This window comes from Arvicanthis niloticus, chromosome 15 (genome assembly GCF_011762505.2).
Source record: "Arvicanthis niloticus isolate mArvNil1 chromosome 15, mArvNil1.pat.X, whole genome shotgun sequence".
In the NCBI taxonomy this organism is placed as follows: Eukaryota; Metazoa; Chordata; class Mammalia; order Rodentia; family Muridae; genus Arvicanthis; species Arvicanthis niloticus.
This window is the reverse complement of record NC_047672.1, coordinates 71,795,193-71,813,764: the sequence shown is the minus strand read 5'-3', so window position 1 is coordinate 71,813,764 and position 18,572 is coordinate 71,795,193. Positions and strand designations below refer to the sequence as shown.

General features: G+C 41.0%; 1 protein-coding gene across 17 annotated transcripts in view; it reads right to left on the bottom strand.

The window, feature by feature from the left end:
- Positions 1-18,572, bottom strand: part of Srpk2 (SRSF protein kinase 2) — a 185,292-nt gene that overhangs the window by 102,675 nt on the left and 64,045 nt on the right. For 13 of the 17 annotated variants that reach the window (XM_076913167.1, XM_076913161.1, XM_076913166.1 and 10 more), the window contains one exon: positions 15,379-15,442. The exons of 3 other annotated variants lie outside the window; for them this stretch is intronic. In XM_076913167.1, the coding sequence (XP_076769282.1) occupies positions 15,379-15,416 (38 nt within the window). In that variant the 5' untranslated portion in view covers positions 15,417-15,442. Of the gene's footprint in view, positions 1-15,378; positions 15,628-18,572 lie in introns of those variants that run through there. One more of the 17 variants, XM_076913165.1, reaches the window with a different exon arrangement.

Below are 18,572 nucleotides of genomic sequence, written 5' to 3'. Positions count from 1 at the left end.
CATCCAAAAATCTGAAATCTTTTACAGGCTGACAAGTAGAAAATCTTACACTGTGAAACTGTTTCATGTAGGAAATTATATTAATTACTTTTAATGGGTTGTATAAAATGTACATGAAACAAAATGAACTTCGTATTTGGGTCCCATGCCAAAAATATCTGTGTATATGCAAATATTCCAAACCCAAAAAAATCTGGTTGTAAGATTGCAGAAAATCGATATTCAAATTGAAGGTAACATTTCCAAGGTCGTTTCTTCTGTGATCTAGTATTTCTCTACAGACATATATTTTCTTTACAGACAAAATGGCAAAGAATTGTGTGTTGTAAAATACGGGTGGGATCTTTGTTATTTGTGTATGATCTACATGTATGTGAATGTATGCATTTGTAATGTGAGAGCAAGTGAGCAGGCATGGGCATGTCACTAGGTGTGCATAATAGCCAGAGTCCATCTTTGGGTGTTAGTCCCTGCCTTCCACTCTGTTCAAAGCAGTCTCTTTGTCCGCCACTACTGCATAGGGCAGGCGGGCTGACCTTTGAATCAAGGGTTGTCCTGTTTTGTATCGTTTCCATACACACTGGATACACAAGGGATGGATGGACGGGATCATGTATACACACTGGGAGTTCAAACATTTTGCATCACAAGACTTTTATCCACTGAGCTACTTCCCTACCCACAGGTTAAACTGGTCAGCTTTGTGACTGCTGAGGTGTTTCCAAACCTCATAATTTCTCTGGAAGACAAGCACAAGACAACACTGAAGACTTAGAGCATGGTAGAAAAGGCTTATTTTGACTTTAACAAGAGAGAAAAAAGACCAAGAAAAAAATTTAATTATTCCATTGTTAGAACCTTGAGATTTACTATTGTCACAATAGTTAAAGCTGACCCTTAAGTTTTCAGAGTAGTGGGGAAAAGTTGGAAACTGACTTCTCAGAACTGGGAAGGGGAAACTTGTACATGGAGAAGAAACCCCAAAAGAAGGAAGATGAGGGACAGAGGGTAATGAGAGGGAAAGAGGGAGAGAGGAAGTCAGGATGTGAGGGAATCAGAGAGAGTAAGGGAAGAGGGAGAAGAAAGGACCGGCTCCAGTCAGCTTGGGCAGCTGTGGGTTGGAAGCAGGGCAGCACTGTCACCCAGGCAGCTTCATGCACTTGGCAATCACCCACACAAGTGTCGGTTTCTTCAGTGCAACAGAAATGCTTGTCTTGTACATTAAATACAGGGTAGCTATTAAACTAGATCCAATACATGTAACAGAAACCTTTTAAAAACCTGAATTTGGAATTGAAGAGATGTCTCAGTGATTAAGAGCACTTGCTGCTCTTCCAGAGGACCTGGGTTTGACTGACTGCCAGCACCAAACAACTGCTCCCAACTGTCTCTAACTCCCGTCCCATAGGCTCTAATGCCCTCGTCTGGACAGTTACCAGGCATACAAATGACATACAAACAGACATGCAAATGAAAACTTTCATGCATATAAAGTAAAATAATAAAAAGTACTCTTTAAACTGACTCCAGTTATTTAATACTGCTTTACTATGTACCCTGGCTGCCCTGGAAAACCATGAAGGCCAAGCTGGCCTTGAACCTTGCTGAGATTCACTTGCTTCTACCTGGCAAGTACTGAGATTAAAAGCCTATATGCTATTTCAGAGTGAGTAGGTTGTATTTACATATATAGGAAGTGTGTGTGTGTGTGTGTGTGTGTGTGTGTGTGTGTGTAGAAAGGGCAGGAGGAAGGAAATGATGTAATTTTAATTCCACGAATTAAAAAAAAAAATTAATTTGTGTGCCACCATACCCAGAATGCATTTATGCCATGGGCTAAATCCACACTCTACAAGAGCTGAGACAGGGGGATGGGAGCAGAGATCCTCTGGGCAACATTTCACTCTGACATCATCAAAGACTAGTTATACTAACTGCTACTGGTTTTAAAGTATACAAGGTTAGACACTATGCTGGTGACAGACTATTTTGATACTGAAGGCCCTCGCAGAAATCCAAAGCATCCATTTGTGTGCACACAACACTGCTCAACATGTGTCACGTTCTGACATATCATACTTGATTAAAAATAAAGAAGAAGAGATGTGTGGAAAAGGTGGGCTACCAGAATCAGGCAAAACAGGGTTAGAGGTATACATCTGGAAGCCCAGCACTCAGAACGAAGCTGTTTGGGGGTGAGGGGTCGCCTTTAAAACCGACTTCCTGCTTCCCTGGATTTATTGAGGTCCCAAGTCTGTCCTTGTTGACACTTCACACGGGAGGTGGGGTGGGTGTCTTAACTCACAAGTTCCATACAGATTGTTAGGTCAACAGAAAGCTCCAAGTTCAATACTCTAAAAGGAGCCAGGGGTGACAATGGACTCCTGTGATCCAGAGACTCAGCAGGCAGAGGCAGGAGACCCATAGTTAAAAGTCAACCTAGACTTAAAACATTAATTAATTAAATTTAAGCTTTAAAAGAGCCAATATAAAACAAATTATGGCCAGGCTGGACTCCATGGTGAGTTCCAGGACAACCAGAGCTACATAATGAGAACCTATCTCAACTCCACCACCACCCCCACAAAAAAATCAATGAATAAAAAAAAATATCAGGCATAGATAGAGACAGTGGCTAGGTATGGTGTCATATACCTACACTCAGGATACAATGGTGCACACCTTTAATCCTAGAACTCAAGAGGCACAGGCAGGCAGGTCTCTGAGCTCTGGGTCAGCCAGGGCCACATAGTGACCTCTATATATTGAAAACTTCCAGAATAAATGTAAATAAATAAGTAAATAAATAAATAAAAGCTAATTTGTTGGGCTTTCTTTTTTCTTTTTAAAGGAAAAACAAGGGCACCTGAAGCTGGGTGGGTATGGGTGTAGAGGAAGACCTAGCGGGAGGAGGGAAGGGATTTATTTATATGACCAAAATATACTACATGGCATTCTCAAATTAATAGGAATATTATTTAAAAGCATTAATTTGCCAGACTATCATGATACAGCGATCTAAAGTCTTTTCTATATGCCAATATAGCATGAGCACCTTATCTGAAAAACGAGGACGCCTTTAATGTCCTCTATGTAATCTGGGCTCTCCCTGAGCAGCCACAAGTGGCAAAGTTCTACAACTATGACAACTGGCTCCAGCTTTGCCACTAGCTATTCAATCTGTGAGAAACTCTGGGTAAGGCAGATAACAACTTTACTTTTCTTCCAAAATTAGTTGGAAGGCCACATAAACACTACCCCACAGTTACGGAAGGCTCATGCTTCAACATCCCTGGAGCCAAAAGCTCTTAAGAGCAAGGAGAATGAAACAAGGAAGAAAAGAATCATTTCAAACAAATACAATTTGTTCATTTGTGCACCCTGCAATAAATGCCTGCACCTACTGTGAACAGGAAGTGGGCATGTCGGGGTGACATGGCAGCAGGGGACAGGCTCTTCCTTACACCACAGAGCCCAGCCCAGGGAAGGGCGCACCTGTGCTCACTCTACCACGGGAGCTTCTTAGGAAACTCTCACTTCATCATAAAGACTGCCCCAGCCAGCAGGGGAAAAGGCAGGCTTCTTTTCCTGTTTACTGGAAATGGTTAGGCTAAAGAAACCGTCTCTCTCTCCTCAATCCAGGTTTATTTCCCTCACTGCACCTGTAAGGCTAATTATCACTAATTATCACTCTGCCCCAGGAAACAAACGCTCATTCTAGGTCCAAGGAACACTGACTGCACTGGACAGGCGGTTTACCCAGCTAAGCTATTAAATATTTTAACAAATTCCAAACTCTGGTTAAACTTCACTACAAAAACAAACAAACAAAAAAAAAATACCGCCGCCACCACCACCAAAAAACAAACAAACAGTGAGGGAAACAAGAACTAACATCTTACTTAGTGATTTTACCCCCTTTTTCTTTTTTTGAGACAGGGTTTATCCCTGAACTCACTCTGTAGACCAGGCTGGTCTGGAACTCAGAAATCCGCCTGCCTTTGCCTCCCAAGTGTTGAGATTAAAGGCGTGCGCCACCACCGCCCATCTCAATTTTACCATTTTTTTTTTTTTTTAAACAAAAGTGGTAGTTAAAACTGTGTAGCAAGAATAAATCTGAGTTACTTTCTCTTCATTGTGTGGTTACATAGATGGATACTATAAACTGTAATCTATACGTTTTTATCTTATTTATCAATTTTACAGTTAAGATCTGTATCATTTTATCTTTCCCAGCAAAACTTAATGTTAAAAAATTCAACACATTCTGTTTTCAGCTGGCAAAACGGTAGGAAGAAGAGCTGCATCTTGAGCAGTTCCATGTGGGACGCTAACATTCTCCCTAAAGGAAGCCTCTCCTATGAAATTGCAAAAAGTAATCAAAAACCAAATAATAGTGAACAATTTCCTGTAAGTTATGAAGTTAACTTACAGTACGGAGATTTTTTTTTCTCCCCTATCCAGTATAACACTGTCAGGACAGAGCAAAGGAGCTGGACAAAGGACAGGGGTAAGCTTACGGAAGAAATCAGTCAAGGGATCAGCCAGTCTTTCCTAAATAAAAAATACAAGAAAAAAAAAAAAGGCTAAGCCAGCTGTGTGCTTGTGTAAGGCTAAGCCAGCTGTGTGCTTGTGTAAGGCTAAGCCAGCTGTGTGCTTGTGTAAGGCTAAGCCAGCTGTGTGCTTGTGTAACAGCTAAGCCAGCTGTGTGCTTGTGTAACAGCTAAGCCAGCTGTGTGCTTGTGTAAGGCTAAGCCAGCTGTGTGCTTGTGTAAGGCTAAGCCAGCTGTGTGCTTGTGTAAGGCTAAGCCAGCTGTGTGCTTGTGTAAGGCTAAGCCAGCTGTGTGCTTGTGTAAGGCTAAGCCAGCTGTGTGCTTGTGTAAGGCTAAGCCAGCTGTGTGCTTGTGTAACAGCTAAGCCAGCTGTGTGCTTGTGTAACGCTAAGCCAGCTGTGTGCTTGTGTAAGGCTAAGCCAGCTGTGTGCTTGTGTAAGGCTAAGCCAGCTGTGTGCTTGTGTAACGCTAAGCCAGCTGTGTGCTTGTGTAAGGCTAAGCCAGCTGTGTGCTTGTGTAACGCTAAGCCAGCTGTGTGCTTGTGTAACGCTAAGCCAGCTGTGTGCTTGTGTAACGCTAAGCCAGCTGTGTGCTTGTGTAACAGCTAAGCCAGCTGTGTGCTTGTGTAACAGCTAAGCCAGCTGTGTGCTTGTGTAACAGCTAAGCCAGCTGTGTGCTTGTGTAAGGCTAAGCCAGCTGTGTGCTTGTGTAAGGCTAAGCCAGCTGTGTGCTTGTGTAAGGCTAAGCCAGCTGTGTGCTTATGTAAGGCTAAGCCAGCTGTGTGCTTGTGTAACAGCTAAGCCAGCTGTGTGCTTGTGTAACAGCTAAGCCAGCTGTGTGCTTGTGTAACAGCTAAGCCAGCTGTGTGCTTGTGTAAGGCTAAGCCAGCTGTGTGCTTGTGTAACAGCTAAGCCAGCTGTGTGCTTGTGTAACGCTAAGCCAGCTGTGTGCTTGTGTAAGGCTAAGCCAGCTGTGTGCTTGTGTAAGGCTAAGCCAGCTGTGTGCTTGTGTAAGGCTAAGCCAGCTGTGTGCTTGTGTAAGGCTAAGCCAGCTGTGTGCTTGTGTAAGGCTAAGCCAGCTGTGTGCTTGTGTAAGGCTAAGCCAGCTGTGTGCTTGTGTAAGGCTAAGCCAGCTGTGTGCTTGTGTAACGCTAAGCCAGCTGTGTGCTTGTGTAAGGCTAAGCCAGCTGTGTGCTTGTGTAACGCTAAGCCAGCTGTGTGCTTGTGTAACAGCTAAGCCAGCTGTGTGCTTGTGTAACAGCTAAGCCAGCTGTGTGCTTGTGTAACAGCTAAGCCAGCTGTGTGCTTGTGTAACAGCTAAGCCAGCTGTGTGCTTGTGTAACAGCTAAGCCAGCTGTGTGCTTGTGTAACGCTAAGCCAGCTGTGTGCTTGTGTAACAGCTAAGCCAGCTGTGTGCTTGTGTAACAGCTAAGCCAGCTGTGTGCTTGTGTAACAGCTAAGCCAGCTGTGTGCTTGTGTAACAGCTAAGCCAGCTGTGTGCTTGTGTAAGGCTAAGCCAGCTGTGTGCTTGTGTAACAGCTAAGCCAGCTGTGTGCTTGTGTAAGGCTAAGCCAGCTGTGTGCTTGTGTAACAGCTAAGCCAGCTGTGTGCTTGTGTAACAGCTAAGCCAGCTGTGTGCTTGTGTAAGGCTAAGCCAGCTGTGTGCTTGTGTAAGGCTAAGCCAGCTGTGTGCTTGTGTAAGGCTAAGCCAGCTGTGTGCTTGTGTAACAGCTAAGCCAGCTGTGTGCTTGTGTAACAGCTAAGCCAGCTGTGTGCTTGTGTAACAGCTAAGCCAGCTGTGTGCTTGTGTAAGGCTAAGCCAGCTGTGTGCTTGTGTAAGGCTAAGCCAGCTGTGGTGGTATATGTATGCAATCTCAAAACCCTTGAGGCTGAAGTGGGAGGATCATGAGTTTAAGACAGCTTGGGCTACAACATAAGCTTAAGTCCAGCCTGGACTACATGGAGAGAAGTGGAGAGACAAGGACAGATGGAGAAGAGAGCAAGAGGCCTCCCCTCCCCCAGGCCAACCGTCTGTGTTGAATGCCTTGCCATCTGTCTGAAATTCAAAGTGTGGATATACCTTCTTGAAATGTTTTACAAATGTAAGCTTCATTAGCACAAACAGGATACCTGTGTTTTTCCTCACTGATTAGGTATTCCATTTGGCAGCTAACAACTAATCAAGGGCACAGTAAGGATACCTCAAATAGTTCATAAATGTTTGACTCAATACAAGAGTCTTCAAGTCTTTTACTGAAGTCGATTATACTGACTACACTTTAAGTACAGAGAGTCTCTCTAGAGCAAAGAGGCACATGGCAGAGTCTGTCTACACCACTGAGTGTATCCATTGATGCTGCTATTCAACCCAAAACCAAAGTTCTAGAAATCTCCAATGAGGATGTGCAGGATCCTGCTCTGCACTGCCAGAGGCAATGAACAGCATAGTCTTTTGAGGACAATTTAGTATTACAAACTAGCACGGCAATAACTCCACTCCTAAACCAACACTCAATAAACAAAAAGATGACAGAACATTCACTCATACAGACTCAGTAGAACACAGCCTTTCAAAAATCACACTACATGGGGCTACAGAGAAGGACACTTTCTGCTCTCCCAGAGGACCCATTTGTTCCTAGCACCCACATCAGACAGCTCACTGATAGACAACTACCTGAAAATCCAGCTTTAGGAGCCCCTACATCCTCTCTGGCCTCTGCAGGCATACACACACACACACACACACACACACACACACACACACACAAAAGAAATAGACATACAAACACAAAATTTAAAGTATGATAAATTTTTTTAAGATGAAATTTCTTTTTTAATATTTATTTTATTTTCTAATCATGTGAGTGTTCTTTTTTAATCGTGTGTGTGTATGTGTGTTCATGTGAGTGACTGCAGGTGCTAACGGAAGCCAGAGGTCTCCTGAAGACACATGAGTGAGGAGAATCAGACTCAGACCCTCTTCGAGCACAACATATGTTGTTAATCACAGAAGCATCTGCTACCCCCAAAGAAATAATAAATCTTTAAAAAATTAAATAATATCATAAAAACTAGACTATTGAATATTCTTTATAAATACAAGAAAAAATGCATAAAGATAGGAAATGAACTCCAAATGTCACTGTGATACTGTTTTGCTTTGGCAACAGCGCTACTGCTAAAGTGCACACGTGATTTTACGGATCTGACTGACAAGAGAGCCCAGGGTCTTAGAACACAGTTCTCAGCAATGACTGCAATGTTACAAAACTCTGGAAATCTACCCTTGGAATGAAAATAACTTAGCCACACAGCTTTAATCCCAAAACTTGGGAAGTAAAGGCTATTCTGGTCTACAAAATGAGTTCCAGGACAGCCAGGGCTATACAAAGAAACCCTGACTCAAAAAGAGAAAAAGAAAAATGACTTGACCTGCATGCCTTCTACCCACTGATGACACTTAGTGCTCACAGAACTTTGAATTCTGTTTTAGTGGGTCTGCACAGCTGGATCACTTTGTTACTGCACAGGGGAAAAAAAGTTTACCATGATCCGCACTTGAGTGTCCAATGCTCTCTGTGTGAAGAGATAAAAATCCAAAAAATAAGAAAAAAAAAAAAAAAGTAAAAGGGTTAACTGCTGGTCAGTGATAGTATAACTTTTAATCCCAGCACTTGGGAGGGAGGGGCAGGAGAATCTCTGTGAGTTCTAGGCCAGCCTGGTCTATAGAGCTGGTTCTAGGACAGCTGAGTCTACGAAAAGAAAAGAAAAGAAAAGAAAAGAAAAGAAAAGAAAAGAAAAGAAAAGAAAAGAAAAGAAAAGAAAAGAAAAGAAAAGAAAAGAAAAGAAAAGAAATCCTGTTTCAAAAAAGTAAAATAAATACATACTATATACACACTTAGAGACACACATACGCTCACACACACACACACACACAGAGAGAGAGAGAGAGAGAGAGAGAGACAGAGAGAGAGAGAGAGAGAGAGAGAATGAGAATGAATAAAAGGGCAGAAGAGCTAGAGAATGCAGCCAGCACTTCCATAGGATCAGCAGGCCCTTAGGTGCTGTAGCCTGGGTAACCAGGTGTTTGTATTCTTTTGCCATACATACCTCTAATCTTTTAAAATACTTTGCCCAGAAATATCATTTTTATGGCTGGAGAAACAGCTCAGTACTTAAGAGCACTGGCTGCTTTTCCAAAGAACCCAGGTTCAGTTCCCAGCACTTATTTGGCAGCTAATAACCAACTGCAAGTGCAGTTCCAGAGGATCTAACTCTCTCCTGACCTCTGAGAGCACGGCTCACATGTGGAGCTCAAATATATGTGTAGGCCAAACACCCTTACACAGAAAGATAATAATAAAAAAAAAAAAATGTTAAAAAAACGTTTTTGAAAAAGGAGATGCAATTACTAGTTACACTTTTAAGGAATGTCCAGGGCCATCCACTGTGCTATCATTCATGATACAGTGCTTGGCACTGAGTGCCCAAGGGAAAAAACCAATCTACATGAACAAGCACTCACCAACATCATCTTCTATATAACTTTTATACATCAGCAGTCTGTGGAAATTCTACAATTTTGTGGTGCCTTTGGGGTATGATGATTTCCAAATCATTTAGTGACTGGTTCAGAGCAAGTGCATGGTAGATGGACAGATAATGTATGCTATCTATGCAAAACTAGTCAGGATTTTTTTTTTTTTTTTTTTTTTTTTTTTTTTTTTTTTTTTGTCGCCCCATGCTATATAAAGAATCTGCTGCAACATCAGTCTGAAGGATGGTCACTAAAGTACTGGCTTTTCTGTCACTGCCGTTTTTTACTATGACAGCTACTGTGCAGAGTGTTCAGAACTGCTCCTGGTTAAGTCAGAAAACTTACCAATTGCGACTGGCCATGGCATCATGGCCTGAGGCAAGAGCATCTCAAGTTCCAGGCTAACCTTGCTTAGAGAAAGACCCCCGATTCAAGAACAAAAATGAACCAGAAAGATGGCTCCATCAGGGACCTGCTTGCTGTGCAGGTCTAGCGACCTCAGTTTGACCCCAGAACATACAAAATGGTGGAAGAGGAGAGCAGAGCACACAGAGCACCATGGCACACCATGCAAAGAGACATACAGGATCTTTGTAATGAGTAAAGAACAAAGGGAAGGTTCTGAGAGAGAGGGAAATGATTAGGCAGAGTGATGCTAACTATCTGGTACCTAGGACCTGGTAATGAATGCTTGGTAACGCACATCCTCAGAGTGTTATGGCATCTACACAAGCCTCACTCTCTGAGCCGTTAAGCCTCACTGTGACAGTGAGGTAGGGGGCTTGGGCTGTGGTCTTTCATGCAGGAAAGTCTAGACAGGACATGATACTGTATCTTAGGGTAAGACCCACTTGCTCTGTTTCTGGTGGGGATAGGAAATTTTCTTTAGGAAAAAAAAGGATTTAGAATACCATTAAATGTGATACAGCCTGTATGTTATTTCAATTAAATGTAAACAAAATGGCATGATATGAAGTAACCATTAGTACTGTGTGAACTATGTGACCAAAAAGCAGCAGATGGCATCCAAAATACTGGCAATGAGGGAAAACATTTGGTTTAGTGGGGGAGGGGAGGGGGGCGCACAAGGGGTGTATGTGCAGAAATGTAAAGCATCCAGATTTATTTTAATTCCTATTTCACATTAAAATAAATGTAGAGAATGTAACAATAAACTACATGAGACAAAAATCTTACACTTGATAGCTTACAAGAGTTAATGTAAATTAGTAGTGACTATAATTAATCTATGCCTGTGGCAAAGAATAAATTGTATCAAAAGTCTTCCCACAAAGTTCTTAATTTATAAACTGCAAATTCTACACATACAATTATAGGTTGAGTCTAAAAGCACAAGTGCTCACAGCCCAAGTCACAGATCACCTTTATCCTAAGAACCATGGGATGAAGGGTGAAGGTTTAGAGCAGAAATCTTTCCAACAGATTTGGGTTTGAAATGGTTTACATAGTCTATGATGTGAAAAACCTTCCTAACATCAGAAATCAGACAAAATCAAAGTTTAGGCTGATACCAAATATAATAGTGTAGAAAGCAAAACATTACCAACAGAAGGGCAGCTCAGATAAATGCCTACATACTTTTTTTTTTTTTTTTGACCAGAAATTACATGGCAAGACTACACTTTAGTGCTGGCTCAAGATAATTTTTAAAAGCAAGTACAACTTTAAAAGTTAACAGTTTAAAAGGTATAAATATGCCACAAGACTGATTCATTCCCCCAGGTCCCAAAAGTCGGCTCTTTCTTACATGGTGTACGAGGTAAGCTTCTAAGAGGATGTACCTAAGTAATGATTCTGCTATGGAAAACCAACTTGAAAGCTAATGTTAACATGCATGCCCTCTAGGTCCTCTTAAAGATGATAACCAGTGGGAAATGGTGCCTGGGAGGATGGGCCCTGTGACTCTGGCTACATTCTCATGCTCATCTCCTTTATAACTCCTATCCTCAACACCACCTCCCCCAGCTGCTTATAAACCTAGAATCAATAAAAATGTACAGAGGTTCACTTACCAAATGCATGCACACAACTGCTCATATCAACACTATTCGTAACCCAATAGTGACAAACAAGAAATAGCCCCTAACATCCATCAACAGGTGAAATGGACAGATGGAGACCCAAGATACAAATATTGGAAGGCAGAGACCAGATACATGAAGCACATGAGTAACACTGGAAAAGGCAAAAGGGCACACACATAGAACTGGTGAGGAGGGGACTATCACATGTCTCTTTTCTTAATTCACCAATGAATGTTGCTGGGAGCCATCCGTGGGGAAGGGAGGGAAGTTGTGACGGCATCTATCTGTACTGATCAGACCTCAGTGCATATCCTAGAGCAAACAAGAGACACTGCTATGCACCCTTGCATCAAATCCCCTCCTCACTATCTGTCAGGGTCTCTCTGTGTGCTCTAAAGTAAGAAAGACAATTAAAAGGCACACGTGCACAAGCACAAGTTGTACAGAGGGAGGGACAGCATGCCATCCTGTCATTTCTCAGCAAGGCTGCTGATTCAGCACCGGTACAACCCAGGCCACAGCATAGTGCTCATGACAACACAGGCCATGGGTACTGCTCATGACTTCTCTCTCTTCCTTATTTCTCCATTCTCAAAGGTTAACTAGCAACTGTGGATTCAGTATTGCTGACTACTAGGATGCTACAAAGACCCTCTTTACAACATAAAAAAATGTCACACCAAAATACAAAGAGCTTGTCCTTTTACGTCTTGCCCTGAGAAAACTTAAGTCCCCATTAGAGCACTCTGACTAATGGCTCATTCTGCTCTCCCTCCCTCATCCTATTGAGAAGTAGTATCTGCTTCCCAGCACCAACAACCAAGCCACCACCAGGAGAAATGACGTCTGGGTTGTTTAGTGAGTACTTGCTGCCATTTTCCTAGCCATGATTACTATTCCTCTCTTCACCGCATGTTCCATACCACAGCCTCCGCAAGTGACACAGCTGGGACAAAGCAAAACAAAGCAAAAGAGGTGAAAAGATGAAAAAGATAAGTTTTGCCATTAACGACTCCATTTGCTTTATTACACTGAGTGAGAGTAAACCACAGGCCGTGTCAGCAGCACTGTTACAATGCTAACAAACCAACGCACTCACTCATTCAGCAAGAGCTCACTTCTACAGAGGACATATTTGTAGTGGGGTTTATTCCGGGATCCTCCAGAGGACTCTTAGCAGGCCACAGGACACATCACTTGTTTTTAACTTATCATTCATTCAGTAACATTCTCTGTTGTTAATCTTTAAAGAGGTAAGCTGAAAATTTTTTCTCTCTTCAAAATATAACATGTAAAACTAAACAGTAGCTGAGTTGAGCGGCATTAATCCTGCCTGTGAGCAGCCTTCCCAACAGAGCACGTGGACTACACGGCTCTTCTACTGAGGTACTTCTTATAGGTCTCTACTACCTCATCGGAGCTAAATGCCTAACTTCAAAACTATTTTCAAGGGCTATTGTGATCGGTTAGTAAACTCCATTATAATTTTACTTTGCACTAGTTTTATTTTCAAGGAAGAAGTCCTCAAAAGTCTACAAAACTAAGTTAAGTTAATGAACAAAAAGGATCCAGCCAATAAGACTAGCTTTCACAAGACAGCTTTTTCCACATAATAGGTTAAAGTGTAAGGTGAAAGGGTGACTGAAGATATCCCAGCACAGACTCCACAATTACTACACTCTGTATTCAGAAGCACTGCCCCTGCCAACAGCGCTCTCAGGAGACCCCTCTACACTACAGGGACAGAGTACAGGAATGATGCCTTCTGGTGCCACACAGCTTCTCCCTCTGTGGAAAAAGAAACCATGCTGCTTTGCCCAACCTACTGATAGGCATCTGGAGACTTGCTGCAACCTAAGAAAATCTCAAAGATCTCAGGCTACTATGCATAAAACTGTAACCCATTCATTTTTCTCCTTCTTAAAACCATGTCATTTTTTAAGAGATCAAATAAAGTATTTTAGAAATATAATAACTGATTAACAGTAATTGACAATGTGACAAACACTATCATGATATTTTAAGATATCACATCCACATCCTAGGCAAGACACAGATATTAGATAATGAACTTTTTACACTTGAGATTATTCTTTTGCAGATATTTTAAAATTAGCAATTCTTGACCTGTAAGTTACTAGCTCTTTTCACACGGCTCACCCAAGACCGTAGAAAAACACAAATATTTACATATCAATTCTAACAGCAAGAAATTACAGTTATAAAGTAGTAGCAAAAATCTTATGGTTGGGGTCAGCACAGCATGAGGAACTGCACTGAAGGGCCACAGCAGTAGAATTGAGAACCACTCTTTTAAATAAATTTAAAAATTAAATGATACAGCTTTTAATGAAATGGAGAGGAAAGGGGCATTTTGTTTTCATATATTTAAATTAATTAAACAGCTATTATGCTTACAAAGTTTTGAACTGATGCATAAATCATACTCACCGCCTAAGTGAGACTACCACATCTGCTTAATATAACTCTGAAACCAGTAAGGTGAGCTCTAGCACACCATGCACAAAGTCACCCGCAGCAGCAACTGGTCTCTAAGCTTTGTAATTATGACAACAGGTACTCTCTTCTCTTTCAAATAACCACAAAAGCCCAAGTAAGTAAAGTCATGAAAATACTATAGAGTAGGTTTTCATAAAGTGAGTTTTGAGAAAGAAAGAACAAATTAACTAGTTTTTAAGAGATATTCATCTTCTGTGCTCACCTCTCAGTTTACAAATAAAGAACTCACACTACCCCAGAAGGATGCATGATTGTTGTGGTCATCTCACTAAGTACACTGCGAGCACAGAACTCTGACTCTGCAGCTGACGGTTGGACAGCTCATGGGGTGCATCCCTGCATTACTGTCCCCACCTGCACCAGTTTGCAGACAGGGCATTCCCAAGGCTGAAGAGTCCTTTTGTAGCTCAACAAACAGAACAACTGCAATCAGATGGCTAGCCACAGACCAGAAGTTACAAGGGTCAAGAAAAATAAGCCCAAAACTTCTTATTACTTTTTATTTTCAGCGTCTACAGAATGTAGTTACATCTTCATTTGTAACCAATGTTGTAACCAGAAGCGTTTTACCTAATAATACACTAAAAAGTCCATATAGTGTCTTTGCCTTCAGAGTGTGTCCTCCCAAAACTAACACACATTTTGCCATGGAGGATCAGCCAGTTTCTGGTTTGCTTTTAACAATATTTTTTCCTGTATCATTTCTTTACCACCAAGCAATTTTCCACATTATTTTCCTAAATTTTCAATCTGTGAACAACGTCCTAAAAATTAGCCCTAGAAAAGACAAATCAACATGTCTTAAATACAGTTGTCTACATTAACTATAAATTGATAGGATAAGCAAAAAAAAAAGGTAATCACCAACTGTTGGCCTAAGAACCTCAATTTCAAACATTTTGAATACATATTGTATACTCAAAATTCAATAAACAGAAGTGAACACAGAATTTACTTATCAAAATAAGGATCTTTGGTCTCATTTTTTACAGGAGATAAAAATATTTTAATTTTGCTTATAAGGCAAAACAGTAATTTTCACAAACCATCTCCTTACAGGTATAATCATATGAATGACAGATAAAATAATTGCTTTAAAAATACTTCTGAGTCATTTTGTCCTTACCTGCAGGCATGAACCATTACTGCATGCAGTGGCTGTTCCACTGCCTAGCCGAGACTTGAAGAAACATCACATCTCTTTTTCAGAATGTGACTAATCTGTGGGTTTGCAATTCCTAAGCTATGTACAAATGGCACTCCCTTTGTTCATTAAAAATATATATATATATATATACTTATTACAGGAAAAAAATCAACTATGTTTAAGCTAGATGTTTACAGATAACCTTGGAAATTCTATATACCAGCAACCTCAAAATACAAGAACAAAAATTTCATAATAAATCCTTTAAAAAGCAAGATTTTTTTTTTTTTGGTTAAATTATTTTTTAAGCTTTTAGCAGCTGCCACACTTGACCAGCGGTCTGCTGTGTTATGGTGCGCATGCTGCAGCTGATTAGACTGACTGTTTTTCTAAAAAAAATCAATTTCCCTTCGCAAAGCAGAACTGCTTGGCCAAATACACATCTTCCACACAGCACAGGCCAGCATGCAGTACAATACGTTACACAGCAAACTTGACAAGGAAAAAGGTAAGTCCGGTTTGTTTCTTAGCAATGCTACACCATTAATTGTTCATGCAAGAGATGTAGCTGTACCTTTCTGAAGAGGACGACTTCTCAGAGTTAACTGACATCAGCAGCTCAATCTTCTGCTTGATTTCTGGAAAAATCAGAAAATATTCACAACCAAGATTGCCCGCCCTTGCTTACAAGCCTTATATCAAGAGATTTTTCTTCCCTAATCCCTTTTGTTCAGAATGAGGCCACAAGATTCGCAGTACTTCTGGTTAGGACTCGGATTCAATGGTGCTATAAAGGGAAACCGCTCCAGAGGCACCAGGCCTTGCTAAACTATGCACATGACTGTTTATGAAAGCAGGAAGTACCACTTCTTTTAAGCAGAGGGGTGTCCTTTTTTTTAAAGGTAGAACTACCTGGGTTTTATTAAAAAGTTTCAAATTGAACAAGTTACAAAACAAACATGAAATGCTAGCATCTAAACTCTATATACTAAATAATTTGGGAGGCCTAAATTATAATGTTTCAATCTGCAATGAACAGATATGCAACCCCTGGCTGCTTCTATTTGATTAGCCCCAAAAAATATGGCTCAGTGAATCATTTCTGTCACTTAAGAATGAAATATTAAACCAAAACCCCAATTCAATGATTAAAATGTTATAATTTCCTGATTGTTTTTAATTAAATTTGACGTCCAGCCCCTAGCCCTTTCAGAAGGAGACTTCTTTACACCATGGTCTCCCCTCCTTTCACAGCACAGAAGTGAACAGCAACACCCAGGTACCGAGCAAAGATGATATTCTTGTCCTTTTAGGAAGGACTGGCAATGCCACCTACATCAGAAATTTATGTGCAACTTCAATTTAATTAAAGGATGGTTGCTGGAACCAAGCTGAGTAGGAGAAGAACTTACAGGGAAGAATGAAAAGAACAGAGCAAAGGCAAAGCCATGGGAAATACAAGCAAACTGCCTTCAGCCACACCGGCAACGCAGCCAAAGGCTGGCAACACAACTGTGGAGAACCCATGTTCTTACTTCATTGGAAATGCTATTTTGTCTATTCCTAAAAAGTATTTTCACTGTATTTTTTAAATTACAGTATATGTTTATAATAAAAAGTCCACATGCTAAAATTAAAAGTTATTATTGAAAAGCTATAAGATCTCAGAATTTCTAAGCAGACCTCAATAACATGGGGGAGGGTAAGCATGCATACATGCATGCATGTGTGTATTTCCTAGAAATAAATTAAAATGCTGACTACATTAATAAAATTAAAATATGAAAATTTAAGAAAAAAATAAAAAAATAAAAGTAGGAACATTCTCTGCCAGTGTTAAGGACATTTCCTAAGTTAGGCATATGTCCTCATCCTAGAGACATAATAAAGTCAGCTAAGCTGCTATAATAATAAACCTACCTTCCGAGTTCTGGGGCTACCGTGAAACTGTTCAGTAAAGGCTCCCCTCATTTCAAGACAACTGTCTCTGCATGGGACTTAGAAACACTTCTTCACTTTCAAAAACCATGGGACCTTCAGGAAACTGCCTATACTCTCTAAAGCCTCTACTTCCTCGTCTATAAAATGGGGATAAGTATTTCTATTTGTGAAGAATGAGGTAAATAATCCATCCATGCAAAGCCCGGGAGACTCATGCATGGCATGTGGTGACCCCCCCACACACACACACCTGTTCCCCACTGGCTACAAAGCAGTTCTCCTCAATACACACTTACTAAAGGAGCTAACGGGCACAGACCTGTCCACCTTCTTGATGTTTCCATAATTTTAAACCCACTTTCTTCTCCCTTTCATTATCAACTTCAATATGTACTTTTAATCAGCATGTTACTGTATGTAGAACTTAACCACTCTGTAACTCAAGCTCCCTACATTTTTTGACTAGATGTTTCAGAATAAAATTGTACTTGACCATTTTATTGCAAAAAGATTTTTTTAAGTTCTTAATATAGGGTTGTAGTGATGCAGGAAGAGTTTCCAATTTCCTTTCACATTCTCTCCAATCACCACATTTGTTTACTTCCAGAAACAGTGAGCCATTCAGGATGGATTTAATCACTGTGAGTGTCGCACCTGCTGAGGCCTGCATGCCTTCCCATCTAAGACACTACCTACGTGTCCTAATGCATTCCCACCGTTAGGCCTGGTTACCTTTTTTTTTTTTTTTTTTAAAGATTTATTTTATTTATATGAGTACACCGTAGCTATCTTTAGACACACCAGAAAAGGGCATCAGATCCCATTACAGATGGTTGTGAACCACCATGTGGTTGCTGGGAATTGAACTCAGGACCTATGGAAGAGCAGTCAGTGTTGTTAACCACTAAACAATCCCTCCAGCCCCTGGTTACCGCTTAAGAATTCCAAAAACAGCCAGGCACCCTGACAGCCGCACTGCTAATCCCAGCACTTAGTAGGCAGAGGCAGGTAGATCTTGGTGGGTTCAAGGACAGCCTGGTCTATAGGTCAAAGTTTCCAGGGCTGTTACACAGAAAAATCTGTTGGGGGCGGGGGGGTAAATTCAAAACCAAGAAACCTCCCTCCCAGGGGAGCACCTGAAACTACACCTTTTCTGCAATGAAGCGGCTCCTCCTTTTACTCTCAGTCTTCTGAACAACAGGGAAGGTCTCCCCACACCAACTGTCACTTGGCTGCTTACCTTTACCAGCTTTCCTGTCCTACTTCACAATAGTGTTCCTCAAGCATCTTTGTAAATTTAATTTCACCTATAAAATGGTTTAAAAATCCAATCTGCTTTTACCGTCACCTTTACAACACTATGCCCCACTCCACCCCACAGCCTGTCACTAGGTTCACCGTCACCACTGGGCAACTTGGTTCTAAAAAAAAAAAAAAAAAAAAAAAAAAAGCAGCCTTATAGCCTTGCAGACACCTATTCCTTCAACCATCAGGCTCCTTTTGTATTTCTACACCAATAGTTCTTGTTTTTAAAGTTCATCAACTAGGGGCTGGCTACCCGAGTTCAATCCTCAGGGCCCACATAGCGGAGAGAACAAACTTCTGGAACTTCCAAATACAAACATGGCAGATGAACAACATCATGAATACAAAGTGGAGAAATGAAAATATAATTGTAAAAACTTAAAAAACAAAGTCCGTCAACCAGATGGCTTTCCTTCAGGTTTTACCTGTATCCCCTTTTCTCTGTCTACCACACGGAGTACTCAAAATGCTCAATGGTCTTACAATCTGTTCCTTACGTCTCTGAACCTTTAGTTCATCCTC